Source organism: Catharus ustulatus, chromosome 18 (assembly GCF_009819885.2).
Source record: "Catharus ustulatus isolate bCatUst1 chromosome 18, bCatUst1.pri.v2, whole genome shotgun sequence".
Taxonomy (NCBI): domain Eukaryota; kingdom Metazoa; phylum Chordata; class Aves; order Passeriformes; family Turdidae; genus Catharus; species Catharus ustulatus.
Window position 1 is genome coordinate 1,950,685 of NC_046238.1, and position 18,315 is coordinate 1,968,999.

At 50.6% G+C, this 18,315-nt stretch overlaps 1 protein-coding gene across 13 annotated transcripts in view; it reads left to right on the plus strand.

Annotated features, from left to right (window-relative positions):
- The window catches only part of NCOR2 (nuclear receptor corepressor 2), a 222,099-nt gene that overhangs the window by 127,986 nt on the left and 75,798 nt on the right, over positions 1-18,315 (plus strand). For 7 of the 13 annotated variants that reach the window (XM_033075721.1, XM_033075717.1, XM_033075716.1 and 4 more), the window contains 4 exons: positions 2,587-2,639; positions 11,094-11,160; positions 15,353-15,540; positions 16,775-16,871. In XM_033075721.1, coding sequence (XP_032931612.1) covers positions 2,587-2,639; positions 11,094-11,160; positions 15,353-15,540; positions 16,775-16,871 — 405 coding nt within the window. The remainder of the gene's footprint in view (positions 1-2,586; positions 2,640-11,093; positions 11,161-15,352; positions 15,541-16,774; positions 16,872-18,315) is intronic. The other 6 variants (XM_033075719.1, XM_033075725.1, XM_033075720.1 and 3 more) reach the window with 3 other exon arrangements.

Sequence of the window (18,315 nt, forward strand, 5' to 3'; positions counted from 1 at the left end):
ATGTCATCTTCTGGAGAAATACATTGCATGTTCCTAACCCTGGAGAAATGCTGGGTATGTTTTGAACATCACCTTACCTATCTGACCTGTGAGCTTGACTTCTGCTTACTTTACTGGGAAAGGTTGAATTAGGAGTTGTGGATGGCTTTGAGGCAAGATGCTGTTTCTCAGTCTCTGCCTTGCTGAGAAAAAAGTTTCTTTAAGTATTTAGTCTGTAAGTTCTCTGTGGGTAAGTAGAACTTGTCTCCTGGGCTTCCCCCACTGCATGGGTTATGATTCTGAGGCTATTGTGCAGATAGAAATCTCTTTGAGATGCTGGTGTCATGTTGATCTTGGGTTTGAGTCCCAGCATTTCATATTTCTGGGTGTTTTGGCATTTATTTTGAGGTGTTGTGTACCAGTGCTTGTCTGCTAACACTTAGGATTGCCAGCTAAGACTCTAAGTGTTGATATAATTTATGGGTTGTAGTGGAGAGTCTTTAGCTTTAGGTCAGCTGCTTGGCATCAGGGCATCTGTCCATGTGAGCATTTTCTATCCCAGCTCCAAACCAAAATGTTAATTCCACTACTTCTCCCAGGAGGAAGGTCTCTGTGACCTGCAGTGTGCAAGCTTCTTTGCTTTGATATTTATGAGCAAGGATGGAAGAGAGACACTTATTTCTCAGTATTTCCAGTTCCTGCAGTCCTCTTCCAAAGGACAGTCACTGGTCAAGGCCTCCCAGCTTTCCAGGGGGACTGAGGATGTGATGCTCTGGAGCTGTGGCTGTTTCTCCTGTCTGTGGTGCCTCTCTGGAGCTACGTGATGAGACGGATGTCTGTGTTCCTCTGAGCTTTCCAAGCGTGAAGTGCACAGCCAGCTCTGAGCCTGGAGTGGAACCAGCAGATCTGGGAGGATTCGTGGTAGAAACACCCCTGGGGAAGGGATACCACTGAGAATGTCTTCACAAGGACCTGCTCACCCCTCTCACCTGCCCTGGCTCTGCCAGCGCAGGGTGGTCAGGTGTCTCCTGGCAGACTTGCAGCCCCTCCCCAGGTAACCCAGGTGCTGCTGTCAGTGCTGTTTGCCTCCTGGAACACAGCAGTTCATCTCCCTGTGCCTGTCTGCCTGGGGATTACGTGCCTCTGCGTGCCCCTTCTGCCTGGGGATTACGTGTGCTTTCACAGAGGAGAGGGACACGTCCAAGGGCAGCCACAAAGAGAAGCTGATGACCTGATGGAGCAGGGAGAGCCACACCTGCTCCTCGTTCTGTGTGGATTGATGTGGCTGTCCTGTGTGGCAGCAGAGTGGTGAAGCAAAATCTGTGTTTTACAGAGAAGTAGAAACAGGCTGTGTGGAAAAACAAGCTTCTGTGCCAAGCACCTGTGGTGGTGATAGGGAGATACCACAGAGGATGTGGGAGTAACACCTCCTTCAAACTGGAGGGGAAAAGGACCCATCTTTGTTTACAGGTCCTGTCGCCCCCAGTGCTGCTCACCTGGTTGAGCAGATGCTCTGCACGTGTTTTGCTTTTTTCCTGTGTTTAATCCAAGGTGAAATCAGGTAGACCCAGAGCACAGCCTCAGCCGTGTTGACCACAGGTGTGTGTACCCATGCTCAGGATGTTGTATTCACCCAGGCCATCCCATCCCTCTGCCTGTGTTGGTCACAGGTGTTGGATCCTCACAGCTGGTTTGGGGAAGGTTTGTGGATGAACTGCTTGAGTATTGGTGATGTTTTTGTGGTCAGACCTGAGCTGTGCTCTTCAGGTGATGGTTGGGCTGTGGCAAGCTTTTGGTTATCCCAGTTTTGGATATGTTTACAGCAGTTTAAGACAATGAACAGAAGTGTTGAAGGGCTCCATCCTGAGCACCCTGTTAGGGTGGCAGCCCCTGGAGTGTGTGCTGGGCTGTTAATTGAAATGGGTGGGATTGAGCCTGGTCTCTGTGGCACCTCTCCCTTCCAGAGGTGGGATGCTCCAGATTGCCAAGGGTGAATCTCTGGGAATGCAGAGGTAATGGGGCAGTGACCAGGGATGGATCCAACCCTCCTGACTCCCATGGAGGGCCCTGCCATATCCCCACTGAGGCTGGGGGGTGCAAAGCAGCCCTGGGGAAACTCTTGTGTGAGCATCACTGCCCTCAGGGGGACTGCAGTGACACACCTGGGGACCTGGCAGTGCTGGAAACCCCAGGGGCAAGCACGTGTCCTGCCTGCAGCGCTCCCTGCGAGGGCTCAGGCAGGCTTTTACCACGTAGACATAACAAGTCTCAGCTCCCAGACTGTCTCTCCCCGCTCCCCAAGCCCTGCTTTCCCCTCGCCTCCCCCGTGTCGTATGTTCCGAGGCGCAGTGCGTTTTTTAATCGGTGAATAACAGCCACGTCCTCGCCGCGCCGTGTTTATCCGAGCGCTCCTTCTGCTCCCAGCCAGCTCGCTCGGGCTCTGCCTGCCCTCCCACGGGCTGAGCTGGGATGCACCAGGGCTCTGCTGGGAGCCAGCACCCTCCAGTACGGCCGGGAGCAGGGCTGGGGGCTCAGGGCTCGGAGGGTTTGGAGTTTCTCAATGTCAGACCGCACCATTTATGCCTTCGTTTCTCTTATTTATTCCAGCCGTTATACAACCAGCCTTCAGACACCAGGCAGTACCATGAGAACATTAAAATGTAAGTATGTGGCCATAAAGCTGTTTTAAATGTCAGGTTGGGCAGTAGGCTGGAGTAGGAGGGGTGCCAGCTTGCTCCCAGACCCCAGTTAAAGCTGCTGAGGGATTGTGAGCGTGGAATTAGAGCTGCTGTGGGTGCCTGAAGCACAAACCAGCTCCAGGAGCTCAGAGCCAGGAGCTGTAGCTGAGGGTGGATGCTGAAGGTGCTGTTTGATTTTCTCAGGGTGGGGTGGATGTGGGTCCTTGATGTTTTCCCAGACAACACTTAACCTTAAGTGCTTTATTCTGTGTTCACCCGTACAGAAATATGAAATCAGCTGCTTCTGTGTGTGTGTGTGTTTGCATGCGAGAAAGATGAGGTAAAATGAAAAGTTACAATTACAATTAGATTTTCATGAAGGACCTCTTGAATGTCTAATAACAACTGGTTATTTCAAAGATACTTACTGAGACTTAGCAATCATCTAATTTGACTTATCACCTCAATACATGATTTAATCATCAGCATGTGTTTAATAACCACAGTGACTTCCTGAACATAGAAGAACTATAACAGATAATGAGAATAGCGATAATTGTGATTATTGTTGGAAATTTAAATAGTCAAACCAGAGCTGAAACTTTTTATCTGCCTTGAATGAACTGATGATTGCTCTGAGCTGCCTGCAGCGTGTCTATTTTGGTACCAGCTCGGTCAGCTGGTGATAATCATCTTTAATAATCTATTAACAAAAGTTAATAATCTCTTGCTTTTCAGCGGTATGTTAATTGATCCCGGGGGTTTATTAGGGAGGAGTTCCTGCACCTTTGCTCTAGGGGGGCATGGTAGGAGGTGGCAGTGTTTAGGGGCTCCCTGTCCCCAAGGGCTGCAGGGAGGAGGGTTTGGTGATGTGACCCCAGGCCCTGCTCCATTCCTGCTCCACCCAGAGCTTCCTGTGTCACCCCAGCAATGCAATCCCTGCAAAACACTCAAACCCAGAGTCACCCCCAGCCCCTGGGCTCCCACAGGGCTCAGGGGGTCCCTGTTGGCTCGGGGGTCCCTGTCAGTTCAGGGGGTCCCTGTCAGTTCAGGGGGTCCCTGTCAGTTCAGGGGGTCCCTGTCAGTTCAGGGGGCTGATGGCTGATAAACCATCTTGTATAGCCCAAGGATGTGCTCTCTGCATTGCTTTTTGTGTCTCACTGCCAGCTCTGGTGGGGTGAGGGAGTCACCAGCTCTTGGGGACCCTCTGTTGCCTTGAGGGGCCCCACAGCCATCCCACTGCAGGTGCTGGAGGTGGCAGTTTCAGGCTGATTGCTAGTGTTGCCTTTGAAAGAAGGAGTTAAAAGTAGATTCAGATACTTCACCCACTCTCCATTCCCCTGCCAATATTTGTGGGTTTGTGATCACATTTTCCTGTGATTTAAACCATTTCCTGTCCTGGGTTGCTGCCTGAAAGATGGGCGCAAACAAGAGGGAGCTGACTGCGCAGGTCAGGAGGAAAAGTGTTGGTAAGAGGTGAAACCCCATCAAACCAGCCAGCAGAGCAGGTGTTCCCCTCCATCCCTGACTCTGTAGGCACCTGCAGGGATGTCCCCACCCCACCCAGTGACAGTCTGTAGGGGTGGCAGTGGAGAGGCTGGAACAGGCAGGCTTGGGGTTAATGCTCGCTGTGATTAATGCTGCAAAAATACGGGAAGGAAACCACACATTTTAATGAAAAGCCTCCATCTCCTCCTTCCAGAAACCTGGCAATTAGCTGCCTTCAGCTGGTTATTGATGCCAGCCAAGCACAGTTACAGATATGGGTCAGTGAAAGGCCCCTGGGTGAGCTGGGCTCCAGATGTTGGCTGGGTTTGGCCGTGGGTCTGTCCTGGAGGCCCTTGGGTCTGGTCTGCACTGCACTGCTTGATGGTGGACATGCAGAGAAATTGGTGTGTCTTTTCCTCCCACCTCTCCATCCATGGTGCACATTAAAAGGCATTTTGTTGCATGGGAAGCAGATAGGAAATCAAGATTTTGGTGATTCTTCCAAGCAGATGATTCAGGACCCTTTGACCAAGAGCTAAAGCTATTAAGACTTCTCTGTTTTGGCTGAGTTATGCTTGGATGTTCACATCTAATCTACAACTTTTCCACAAGCTGAATTTGAAGATATTTTTTGTCTTTTCCTTGTTCTTAATATGTTTATGCCTTTCTGCTCCAGAAGAGCAGCTTCTGCTCTATAGCTGGAGGTGGCTGTTTCCACAGAAGATGGAGTGAATCCTCAGGGTGCTGGGAACAGCCAGCCAGATGCATTAGAGCATCAGGACAGCTGCCAGGACACCACAGGTTATATTCTGCCAAGGTGTAATTGGATGCAGATTCTCCAGAACAGCCTTCACCCCATGCAGATTTAGCCATGATGAAAAAGCCTTTTGGCAGGTTGCTGGAAAATCATCTGGGTTGTGATTCTGTCCACAAATCCTCACTGCATCCTGGCTGTGTTGTGCCAAATGGAAACTGCCCCCATGTGAAGCTGGTTTGGAGCCTCATGGGCACAAGAAGGCCAGGCTGCTATTATCACAAATACATTCTATAGCTTTTTTTTTTGTTGTTGTTGTTTTTAAACGCTTCTCAGTGTGAATTTTTTATTCACAGTTGAATGTTTGCAAGTGTCAGTGGGAAGGCATTTGAATATCAGAAAGGCAGGATTCCTCGATTTCTCCACAGCTATACTCTCTGCCTTGCAACACTCATTTAATTCTCCCTTCTTGTTTGCTTTGCTTTTCAGCTGGGATGAGTCACGTATGCTAATAGAGCTGGCTGGGGAGTTACCGGGAGAATTTCTACTCTTACTAAAATGTTACCGGTCCCTTATATTCATGGAGTTTTATGGCCTGTCTCCTATTCAGTACAGTTAAAATTAATTTCATGCCCCAGTTCATTCCAGTGTTTGCAGCTTCAAAAGCTTTTAAGTCCTGTTTAGCTGCCTGGCTGTGCTCTGTGCCTCGTCTGCACGGTCCCTTTGGTTCACCTGTGAGTGCAGGCTTCCAGCAAACATGGTTAATTTTGTATGCTACATCTGCTGCAGGATCCAAGGCACCCTTGAGTGGTTTGTTCCAAAGACTTGACCTACCTTTGATGGGACTGAGTCCTTTCTGTTTGAAATATCTGCGTTGTTGGAGGGAAGGGCTCTGCCACTTGCTCATCAAGAAAGAGGAGGGCAAGATGGCATTTAGTGCCCTCATTTCATAGGGATGGGGTGGGCTTTGCCCCTGTGGTTGGCTTGGCCCTTGCTGTTTTTCAAGGTGAGAATTTTTTGGCTTTGCAACAGACTGAAAAGTTTCTTCAAGATGCAGCACAGCTGGAAACCACTCGAGTGGTTCTGCATCAGTTGAGGAGGCTGAAAAGACCATTTTTCTACATTTTGCTGAAATGCAACAAATGCAGAATATTCTGGTGCACCAGTGCCTCTGGTGAAGGTCTTTATTTCAGTGCTTTGCCAGCTGGTTGTACAAGGATGAGAGCTGCCCTTCCCACCCTGCCACTGTAGTGACTCTGTGTATTCCCCAGACTCCAGCTCCAAAGATATTAACCTTCTTTCCTCCAAGTGTTTGAAAAATGACAAGATGTTGTTCACATGAGCAGGATCAATTACCTGCTGTCTGTCTGAAGAGATATTCTCCAAGGGGGCCTTGGTCTCTACGGCAGGAGATTCCTGCTCGGTCAGCCATGAGAAACAGCCCGGCAGGACTCTCCTCCCCCCTTCCCAAAGCAGTCATCTTGCAATCATATTCTGTGAGCCTTGTGTTTGAAAGCAAAATGTGAGCTTCCCTGAGCCTTGAAAAAGCAGAGAAAAAGCAAAGTGAATAGCTCAGGGTAAGTGCATGTGAGGTGCTTTGCTTTAAGCCTCCCCTTTATAAGAACTCCTCCTTGCTTCACCCTGAAATTGAGGAATGTTGGAGTGAAACAAGGCTGTGTCCCCTCAAGGTGCTCAGAGAGGGGTTGGAGAACCTCTCTAAATGTACAATTGAAACAGATGGAGAGCTTGGTGTGATTTGGGTTTTCTCACGTGCCCAAATCCAGCAGCAGCAGAGCTGAGTGCACTGTTAATATTTGCACATCTGGGTTGCTGTCTGCAGCTGAGAGCTTCTTGGGGAGAAGGCAGGAAATCTGCTTCTGCAGAATCAAAATCTGAAGTCAGGATTTTCAGAGAGGTTTCAGGGCTTCTGAATCTCTTTTTGTTTTCTAAGTGCCCCCCCAAAAAGAGCAGGACAGCTGTCTTCTGAAAATCTCAAACTGTGGCTTTCCAAATCACTTGTCACATTGGGAAATTTAAGTCATCTTTTCATTACTTGTTGTTTAGGGGATTGAGTAGCACTGGATTGCCTCTAAATTCGCAGTTGAAGCCTGACATGCAACACAAATGTTCTTTCAAACCCTGTCATTACTAATGCATTCTCTTTCAGGCCTTTTTATTAGTGCTTGTAGACATTTTCCTCATTAGAAATTCACCTAGCAGCTCCCTGCTCATCCCATTCAAGGTTTCTCATCTCTTTTATTCTCTGTTGGCATGCACCAAGGCAGCAGATTACCTAGTGATGAATTACTAAATGATGGAGACACACACTGCTACCTTCTGCTTCTTCCTCTTGCCAGTAAAAAGAAGTAAAGTAAGGGTTTGGAGGGGTCTGTCTTGCAACACTTGGGCTTGTGCTGTCAGCTTGGGCTTCAGGGCAAGGCAGAGGTGTTTGTGGGCACGAGAGCTAGAAACCTCTGCCACTTCACCCTCAGAGGCACTGGTGGTCCCAAGGGCTCTGGGGTAAATAACTAAAGATCTGCTTGGCTTTTCTTGCCCAGAAATTGTTTCTAAATATTGCAAGGAACTGCTCTGAACAGCTGGCTCTCCAGAAGCGTGCCCTGCCTTGGGGTTAGTGGGTTACAGTGTGTTAGCAGCTGGAGCTGTGTGCTCCAGCCATTCATTTCAGAGCAAGCCAGGCAATGAGTGCAGTGACCTGTGAGCAGGGTGAGCTGCTCCCTGAGCTGCAGGGACCCAGTGAGTGCCCCAAGCTGCAGCTGGGGGTCCTGGCACCAGCCTGGCACAGGAACAGGCATGGCAGGGGGAGGACAGGGCTGCTGTGGTCTCCATCCCCTCTGGGCTGGTTTCACCTCAGAGCGTTCTTGCTGTGCTCTCAGGTCTCCTGCTTTGCAGATCTCTCTCTCATCTCCCTGTTCTTTGTTTGGCTGGAGCTTCCTTGGTTTCCTGCCCTTGCCTGTGTGATCCATCTTGCAGTACAATGGCTTTGCCAGCTGCTCCCTGCCTCCTTCCCGTGGCTCTCTGCAGTTTGGTCCCCACTTTGTTTGCTCTGGCTGATGAAAGACGCTCCTGTGTAATTAAATACCCCTGATTAGTTTTGCTCAAATAGCAAACTTCCTTTCATCTGGTCTCGCACCGGTTGAAGGTCTGCACAGGCTTGGCCAGGTGTGCATCAGCTCTTTGTGTCCTTTGGGAGCCTTACCCAGGGTTTGGCAGCGTGGGTACACACCAGCCCCGACACGCATGCGTGCACCCACATCCTCCTGATCCCACAGCCAAGTCCTTCCTGTGGACCTGGGCCAAGCAGCTCAGAAGTCAGAGTTACAGGTTCTCTCCTTGACTGGCTGCATTGTGAAAGGCACAAAACAAAAGCAACCTTGGGCCAAGCCAGTGAAGGTGGAAGCAGCCGCTCCCCCAGGGCTGGATTTGCTTGGCTCAGGATGGGGGATGAGTTTCACTGGGCAGTTTGGAGCCTGGCTCTGAGAACTGAGCTCCTGTGTGGGCTCACACTCAGGGCAGGGGGGACAGGAGAGTTCTGCAGCACCAGGAGGTCAGGAATGGAGGTGGGCTCCATCTAGTAGATGGAATTGTTGAGCACAAGGATGGGGATGTGCCATCTGGCAGCCTCCAAAACCCCCTTTGGGGCTCTGTGTGCATCCCAGCCTGTGCAGCCCTTGGAGACCCTGCTGAGGACAAAGCAGGGAGCTCTCACATCCTCCCCACCTGGCATGCTGTGACATGCCAGCCCAGCAATACTTTAAACTGCCCACAAGAGTCACTGTTGCTTTATCTAAGGAACACCCATTCCTCCTGCCTGGGAGCTGCCTCATTTCTTCACCCCTGCACTCCTCAGGTCTCCATCCCTGACACTTTCCTTGTGCCCCAGAGAAACCACAGGGCTCAGGCAGGGGAGGAGGAGGAGGAGGAGGGAGGAAGGCTGGCACCTTGCAGAGCAGCCTTTGCCATGTGCCACTCCACAGTGGGTATTTCCATGCCCTGCTCCCAGCACACATCCCTCTCTTTCCCCTCTGTGCTCAGCAGTTGTGCTCAGCTCCGTGATTTGCCCGGGGAGCACAGAGTGTGCTGGGGAGACACGTGGCCCGAATTAACCTCGCTGCAAACGGTTCCTAAGTAACAGCAGAACACAGAGCAAGATAAACTGTGAAACCTATTTATATTTACCGAGATTGTATTAACCTTTGAAAGGTCGACCTTATGCAAAAAAAAAAAAACCAAAACAAAACAAAAAGATAAAGTGGCAAAAACATTCAGGGCATGAGGGGGTTTGTTGTTGTTTTGATCCTTTCACTCTTTGATTACTTGAGCCTTGGTGGTGGTAAACATACGCTGGCTTTCAAGGCATTCCTGATTTCTGCAGCTGCAGAGCCATTAAGCCTTTGCCTGTATTCACATTTTCAAGGTCAGGCATGATGCACAACTCAAGGCAACCCATCAGCTGCATAAGAGCTGCTGATTTCCTTCATTTGCTCTTCTGTTTTCTAAGTACTTGTGCAGCAGATCCAGCGTGTCAAAGCCTTGCATCTCTCCTGGGTGTCACTCAGGCTGACATGGGGAGGGCAGGGATGGATGGATGGATGGATGGATGGATTTAGCTGGGCTGGCCCCAAGGAACAATCACCTTGCTGGTGACCATCCCACACATGCTGGTGTTAGAGCTTCCATTAGAATTAGGAATAAACCAACAATGGAAATGTGTTTGTTGGGCACAGTGACCCTCACAAGGAGCTGAAACCTTGGAAGGAAATGTGTGTGACCCTGTGTAGGAGGGTTTGGTGCCCACTGAGGCATCACACAGTGTGGGGGCACTGAGGAAAGCTCCGTGTGTGTGATGTGAAGGGATGCAGGAGCGTGTGAGGAGCTGGGGCTGACAAACAAGTGCTGGGTAAGGACCTGTGGTTCCCAGGGCAGTGCTTGCTGTGGGATGGCTGTGGTTCCTGAGAGTGCCCATGCATGCTTGAGTGGTGTAGCAAGAAGAGAATTTAAAAATGCTCTCCATTCCTAAACTTAGCCAGGACAGCCCCCAGTTCTGCCCTCTGCCCCTTCCCAAACAATCCCGTTAGCTGCTGATTGTGCTGAGGGATTTGCAAGGGCAGCAGGGTGGCTTTTCCCTTCCTGCTAGCCACACAGGAGGGGAATGAGGAAGCAGCAAGGGTGTCTCTTCATTCAGCTAAATCCCACAGAACAGGCCTACATGAGACTGCTAAGCTCCTGATCAGTAATTACACACTGCAGCTCTGCCTTTAATCGGGATAAAAGACTTAAGGAAACTCCTTTGCCCCTGGTCTCTACCTTTTCCCTGGAGATTTTACTGCTGTGAATATTAGCAACAGGAGCAGCCACAGGAGCTCAGCTCTGGGGCTCAGGCTCTGGGAGCTCCTGAAGCCTTTTCAGCTCTGTTCTGTTCTGTGCTGCTTCTCTTTGAGCAGTTTTTTCACTGCTGCATTTAGAAAGTAGAAAGAAGAAGAAAGTGAGGGAGTGTCTGGGCAGACGCCGGGGTGGTTGGGGTTGTGGTGGCCAGTTTCCCCCTTGAGGTCCTAATTCTGCAAGTGGCTGAACTCTCCTGGCTGGCTGCTTGCAGCTTTGTTGGGCAGGCTCCAAGGAAGCAAGAGGTCAGGAGATAAGTGCTGCAAGCCCTGCTGTGATCCTGCCTCAGAGCCCAGGGGTGAGCATGTGTGCACTGCCATCCCCATCCCTGCTCACCTGGGCACTGGGGGGCCCAGGGTGGGCTCTGCTCAGGATTCCACCCCTTGCCATGCAGAGCTTGGCCTGAGCCCCCCAGATCTTGGGCACCCACTGGGGTTTTGCAGAACAGCATGAAATTAATGGAGGGGCAGCCTGACCCATTGATAGATGCAAAGCTGAGAGTCTGCCCACATGTGGTGCTGAGAACATGGGGAAGGTTTGAAGAGGGACTTTATTAATTTAGTTCTCAACTTTAGTCCTGGTTTACCAACAGATGTGGGTGAAGTTCGCAGTCTCAGAGGGTTTGTTGGTCTGGCTCGAGGTCTGAGATAAGAGCATTTGCTGTTCCCAAGTTGATGCAATTCCAAGTGAAGGTGGAAACTGTGCTGCACACTCTTTTGGGAGTGGGGAAAGCCAGGCTGTGTATTTTAGCCGCCTCGTTAATCAGATCTCATCTTTTTTTTATCCCTTTACAGAAACCAGGCAATGCGGAAAAAGTTAATTTTATACTTTAAAAGGAGAAATCATGCGCGCAAACAGTGGGTAAGTGATTCCCTTAGACCTTACTTTGTGTGTATAAAACAGCATAATTTATTATGTGAGAAAGAAAGGGATGACTTCCAGCAGAGAGGTGCTGGTACTCTGTACTTTGCCTGTTGCATTACTGTGGAATCTCTCCTGTTTAAAATAACATGTGAAGGAGAGGTCCCCGAGCCTGCTGCAGGCAGCACCTCCCACAGAGCAAACACTGGGGCTGCCTTAATCACAGCAGAGCCCATCATTGATCTCAGAAAGCCTATTCACAGCATTAATGTCTATTTTGTGAGCAATTGAGCCCTAAGAGAGGTGTGAAACAAGCTGACTCTGCTTCCTGCAAATGGGCTGAAGGCTGCTCTGCCTCCTTCCAGCTGACCACAGAGCAGTGTTCTAGGAATTTGTGGTTTAAAAAAAATAAAATTCAAGTTCTGCACCAGTTTGTTTCTAGGCAGTGTTGCCTGCAAGAGTTTCAGTGACCTTTAAGGACACAGGTCTTGGTTGGGTAAGACACAAGGCAGGACTGGTTATGAGGCTTCAAAGATTTTGTTGCAAAGTCTGCAGTTTTTAGAGGAGAAAGTTCAAGTGGGTTTCACAGAATTTTACATTTTCGGTGCTGACGGTTGCAGTCATTCCCTGGCAGGAGCTGGAAGGCAAAGCCAGCACAGGAGAGGAAATGCCAGGACAGCCACTGGCTCCCACCAGGAAGGTGGATTTTGCAGTGCCTTTCAGTGTGGGTGATTCAGCTCACAGAGCTTCACGCTTCATGAGGAAGATGTGAATACTCAATGAGTGTTTACATCCTGACTTGTCTCTGTCCTGGGGCAGGCTCAGGAGCAGTGTCAGTGTCTTGCATTGGCAGTGGTGCAGGTTTGCTTTTGGACAGAAGTGACCAAACTGGGAGGAATTGTTGGAAAAATTCAAAATAGCAAGCCTGGGAAGTAGTTTGAAGGCTGTACCTTTAAAAGTAACTTCCAATGCATGCATTTCTGAGGCAGATATCACATTATTTTGTAATTTATTTGGAATAATTATTTTCCTTTCTCATGCTTTGTTTTTTGCCCCAGTATTCCAAAAGCCTTGTATTACTGAGGAATGGTTATGTCCTATTTGTGTCCAAATATGTGTTCATTTAGACTTGGCCATGATAAAGCTTCTCCCAGGGCAAAAGGGGCTGCAGGGTTTATTTACAGCTCCATCAGGATGCAGGGCAGTCCAGTGCTGCTCTGGGCACCTCCCCTCCTGCAGCTCAGCACTTCTGCATGGTGGGAAATGGGTCAATATTCCCTTCCTCCAAAAAGGGATTGCAGAGCATCGTGTGGTTTTGTTGGAAAGAAGAGGGAAGTGCCTGGGAACTGCTTTCTGGTGGAAATGGCTGTGCTAAACCTGGAGTGAGTTGCTGTGTGTGAATATCAAGGAGCTGGGGGAAAAGGTTTAATTAGGCTGCAAGAGCACAGTTCCTAAAATACAACTTGCAGTAAAGTCGCCTGTCATGCAAAATAGGTGAATTTCTGCCAGCCAGTTTATTCAGTGTCCTTGAAAGGGGATTTTTCAGTTTAGGGAAGCATTTTGCCTATTCTACAAAATAGGCAACATACGGTTGCTGAATTTGCAAAGTGAATACATTTGCTGATTCTGTTTGCAAAATGGGTATGCTTAGCTATTTTTCTGCCTATTTTGTAGCAGACCCTATTTTTAGCAAAGCCCATCCACATGCCAGCGTTTCTTTGTGGCTCTTTTACTTTCTGGGGTATTGTTGCTGCCTGGGGCTGGCTGGAGCAGGGTCAGAGCTCGGTCGCCACAGGGTCCAGCCCCATCCCAGAGGGATCCACAGGATTCCTCCTGCCTCCACTGAGGTCAGACAGCAGAAGACATTTAATTGCCACGGGGGTGATGATGCAGAGAGGGGATGGTGAAGGGAGCTGCTCTGGGTGTGAGGTTTGCCTCCATCAGCCAAGGGAAGAGAACCGCGGGGCTCGCAGAGGAATTGGACTGGTTCCTGCTGTCACCTTGGCTCTTCTCCTCCCCTCCAGAGAGCTGCTCCGTTCCCTGGAGCTGTGAGAGCGTGGGCTCAGGAGGGCTGGGGCTTGGCACAGCCCACAAGCTGCCTTCAGCTGCTACGGCAGCGTTACTATTCATCCATTTTTAGATGCACCTCGGGTCCGATTTGGCTCCTTCTCACTCGCTGGAGTGATTGAGAGGCTGCTGAGCCCAGCCAGGGATGGGAGCACAGGGCACCCATGCTAAAAGCCAGCACAGAGGATGCTCAGGGATGGACACACTTGTTTAGGGCTGCTCAGAGGGAGGCTGCAGGAGGAATAGATGCTTCTGTTCCTGAAGTGCCTGACCAGGAGCTGCTCCTGGTGGTGGAGCTGTGATGATGTGAGGAGTGCTGTAAGGTGCCTGTAATCTTGGCTTTTGGAGGATGCAGGAGATTGCAGGGAGCCTGTGTCCCAGCTGGAGCAAAAAGCCTGGATGGGGATGCTGCAGCCCAGCCCAGCTGCGGTGGGGTTTGAAGTTTGCATGGTGGGGAGTTTGGGAAATGCTCAGGCATTATGGAGCTGTGCTCTGGAGGGCAGAGCTGTGTGAAGGGGAAGCTTTGGTACTGCTGCCCTGCTGCCAGGCTGAGAGCTGCTGGAGAATCAGCAGCGTGATGTTGATGTTGCTTTTTCCATCTTCAAATGCCAGTTCCTTAAAAGAGGAATTCTGGATAAAGCTTTCATTGAGTTGTTCCAAGGAGTGGAAGAAAAGGAGGAAAAAGAGCCACCCTGCTGGCTGTGAAGCAGCCAGGGCTGTGCCAGGTGGCTCTGCTGGACTGGTGGCAATGTGGGACCCAGGATGGGCTCATTCCCAGTGGGAATTACAAACCTTTGGGAGCCTCAGGGCTTCTCACCACACTGAGCCCTCGTGCCGGGCGCTCTCCCGGCCGTGCCGCAGGCTGGCAGCACCGGGCACCAGCTTCATAAACTTCAGGGAGTATTTTTAGCTCCTTCCCAAATGTGATGCTCTGAAAGCAGGAGGATGTAGCAGATTTGCTGGCAGGGTGGGAGCTCTGGTTTTCAGGGGGCTGATGGCATTGCTTTGGGAGAGGTGAAAACGCAGCAGCTGGGATTTTGCCGAGCTGCCGCGGGCTGTTGGTGTTACCTGCAGCTCCTCGCCCAAAGTGTGACATACCCCATGTGGGCTTTTAGGGCATTTCAATTTCTGTTCTCCTTCCTGGTTTTTATCTTGTGGCTGCTGCCTTCAGCTCCTGATGAAACCCAAGCACCTCCTGTGCCTCTATGCAGGGCAGGACAGTCTCTGGCTCCAGGCATTCAAGTGAGAATTGATTTATTTGCAGGGGAAAGTGTTAATCTGGCTCAGCTCTCGGGCTTGAGGTGCTCTGTCTGCCTCACATTATTGTTGAGGTGCCTCCAAAAGACCAAGGAGATCAAAGATGTGTTGCTGTTCTTGGATTATTGCCAGGTCCAGGATGGACAAACCTGCAGATTGCTGCCTATTTCCATTGGTTTGGGGGTTTTTTACCTCTCCCAATTTTTCTTTGTGGCCAAGAGCAAATGGGGTGAGAACAAAGTGCATCTGGGAAGTCCTGCAGCCTGAGACTTCTGGTCATAGGGCAGTGGTGGCAAGTTTATTTCTTTGAAATCTAGATTCCCTGTGTCTCTGTTGTGGTGCTGAGTGTGCTGGTGCTGAGCCACCCATTCTGGAAAGCAGTGTCAGGGTCAGGAGTGACCTGGGGTTTGCCATTAGAGCAACATCTGCTTTCACTTCCTGATTTGAGGCTTAGAAGGCATTTGTCTGACACAAACTGAAACCCTAGAACCCCTCTGGTCCCCCAGCTGCTTTCAGCTGAGGCTGGGGATCATCACTGGTGGTGCTGCCTCCCCAGCACAGGGCCTTTGGCCGCTGAATCAAGCACCCAGCGCGCCAGAGGATGCTCAAGCAGATGTGAGGCTAAAAGTCCTGGTTCCACCAAACACGTTGGGTCAGGAAGGAAACAGCCTGAGGGTACCTGATGGCCTGTTTAGAGAATTCCCCCTCGGGTTGGTCCCAGGCCCTGGAGCATGTCCACGTCCTAATAAACTGTATTTCTTCAAGCAGCATGACTCACGCTGAGCCTGAGCAGCCACCGAGGGCCAGGCCTGGAGGAGCTGCCCTTCCCAGGCACGGCTCAGCTCCCCCTCTCCCTCTGCCCTTTCAGGAACAGAAGTTTTGCCAGCGCTATGACCAGCTGATGGAGGCCTGGGAAAAAAAAGTGGAGCGCATTGAAAATAACCCCCGGCGCCGCGCCAAGGAGAGCAAAGTGCGGGAATACTATGAGAAGCAATTCCCGGAGATCCGGAAGCAACGCGAGCTGCAAGAGCGCATGCAGAGGTTAGAGGAGAAGCGGTAGGAAGGGGCTGAGCTGGTATCAGACAGCCTTTATTTTTTCTTTGGGAATGGGGGTGGGATTTGTTGGCTGGGGTGGCCCTCAGTCCCTTTTCTCCCTCTCTAGTCCGAGGCAGAAGCCAGCAGACGTGAGTCTTGCTGCTTTTTCCCCAGGGTGGCTCAACACAGAGCCAAAAGGAGCAGAAATGTCAGGAATGTGACTGCCTGTCTCACCTCTCCTGCTGATCTCCCAGCTGGCCACATCAGAGCCTGGGGTAGCTCCCCTGTGCCCCAGCTGGCTGGGACAGCAATTCCTGCCTCACTGGTGTGCCCAGACTGGGATGTACAAAACTTGCAGGTGCATTTGGTCATGTTGATGATTTAGTACATGCACATGCTTTGGTGGGAGCAGAAACATCTGCACAGACTATTGGAATGACCACAGACAATATGAAGGGAGTGAAATTCCATCACTGGAAGGGATGTCCCCTGTCCCTCCCTCCCCTTGTCCATTTTCCTCTCCTCATTGGAAGTGCAATTGAGGTCATGTTGTTTTCTGCCAGGAGGAGACACGACTTCATGATCTCCACCCTTTTTGCTGAAAACTCCCTGTCCTTCCCATTTCAGCCCTGGCATCTTGCCCAGGGTCACCTGATACGCAGAAAACCTAAACCCTTGTGCCAGCATTCCATCCTTGTGCCCCACTAAAACTGGGTGGGTCCAGACTTCCTCACTGATGGCTTTTTGTTTGAAAGAGAAAGGGAGAAACGGGACTGAGAAATGTTTTAATTTTTTTACCTGCTTAATAAGAAAAGTTGTAAGAATAAGAAAAGTTAATAAGAAAAAGAAAACTTAATAAGAAAAGTTGTGTGGCTGTTACTGTAAGGGAAAGATGTCAATGGATGGGTTTGATTTAAAACTTGCCACAGCATTTGCAAACCAGATACGGTGGCACAGTGCTAACACCAACACCTTCCTGCTGTGGTGGGGTGAACAGGAGAAAAATGTGGGGGAGAGTGTGGTTGGGCATGAAATGTCCCTGTGTTCTAGCAAGCCAGGAAGTTGACACAGGTAAGGAAAGTGGTTTGAGGCTCTGGACCTGCGAGCCCTAAAACACCAGCGCTGTTCCCACAGTGTGGGAGGGGGTGGCCTGGCTGGAACATGGGGATGTGGCTGTTTTGGAATGGTCTTGAACGTGGTTTGCTGCTTATGGAATGGAGCACCAGTGCCTGAGTGTGTGGCTGCCCTTTCCCAGCAGGGTAGGACAGAGGGGCAGCGGCGGGCTCTCCATGTCAGCCGCGCGCAGCGAGCACGAGGTGTCCGAAATCATCGACGGGCTCTCGGAACAAGAGGTGAGACCAGCTTCTCCTTTCTCCTCCTCCTCTTCACCCCTCACTCTGTCTCCTCTGAGGGAGCCAAAACAGGACTGCCAGGTCACACAGTGAAGTGAAATCCCACTAACTTTAGGTCCTTTTGAGGTTGGGGAGGTTGCCGTGATGCCAAAACACTTTGTGGACAGGATCCAAAGTCTGAGGTTTGTTTAACACTCATCAGTATCTTCCCAGCCACATGAGAGATGTAATAGAGTCATGCAATGGTTCTGCCAGAGCAAAACATGGAGCTGGAGGCCAGTAGGTTGGCTTTATTACCATTTGGCTCTCTCTTAGGGACTTGAAACCCCAGCGTGCTGCCCATCCTGGGTAGCACCTCCTGGGAAGGGAAGGGAAGAGAAGGGAAGGGAGCGCCCAGACTGCTGGGTGGAGGGGTTTTTCTGTTTCATTTTGTTTTGAATGGGCTGTGTGGCTTGACACAGGGGAATCCTATGGAATGAATGGTTTGTACGTGAGCCAGTTGGCCCACATGTTCTGGGAGTGCTCCATTCATCTTGAAACATCCCCATGACCTCGGCTTCGTTTGGATCTGGTTTCACAAGGGTTCCACTCTCTTGGCACAGAGGCGAGCTGCAGTGAATGGATCATGTTTGGGAGGGCAGAGCAGCCATTGCCCAGCAATAGCTGGGATGTTTGCTGCCTGTGAGCCATGGCTGATCCCTCTCTGGGATCCCAGGCACTTTGCTCTTAGCCAGTTAAGGTGACAATGTGGAGGACACGGATCTTGGAAGCAAAGGGAAATTTCACAGCCCTGCAGAGGTGCTGGCCAAGTGGAGTGTTAGCTGATGGCCTCTATCCCCCTGCACAGTGTGCTGCTAAACTCCACCCTGAACACTGCCTGCTGAGCCCCAAATCTGCTTTGCTTGTCTCAGAGGAGACCTTAAGAGCTTCCAGCTCTTCCACAGCATGGGAAGGAGCAGGGAGGTGAGAGCTGGGGAAGGGTTGGCCATTGCTGTTCTCCCAGGAGCCAGCATCTGGCTGTAAATTAAAACAGCAGCACTTGAGACCTGGCCTTGCTGGGTCAAGGGTTGGAGTTTGAGCAATGACATCCCAGGTGACAGGAGGACTCAGACTGATGGTGCAATTGAGAGGGGGTGGCCAGAGCATCCCTTCATCCCCTCAGGGTGGACCTGTGCCAGGGGATCACCAGCAGCTCAGCCAAAGGGACAGTCCCAGCATTTGAGCAGAACACAGCACAAATGAGACATCACATTGGCCTCTCTGTTGCAAATACTTGAGGAAACCAGTGTGCCCAGTCTGTCCTGTCCTGCAGTGCAGCTGGGGCTTTGGATGAACTTTGTGCTCCATAGGATGGAGTAAAGGCATCAGATATGTCCCAAGGTGTTGCAGTAAGGAATGACAACCCTGTTTCAGTGCCATTTGAAACCTCCTGGAACAATTCAGG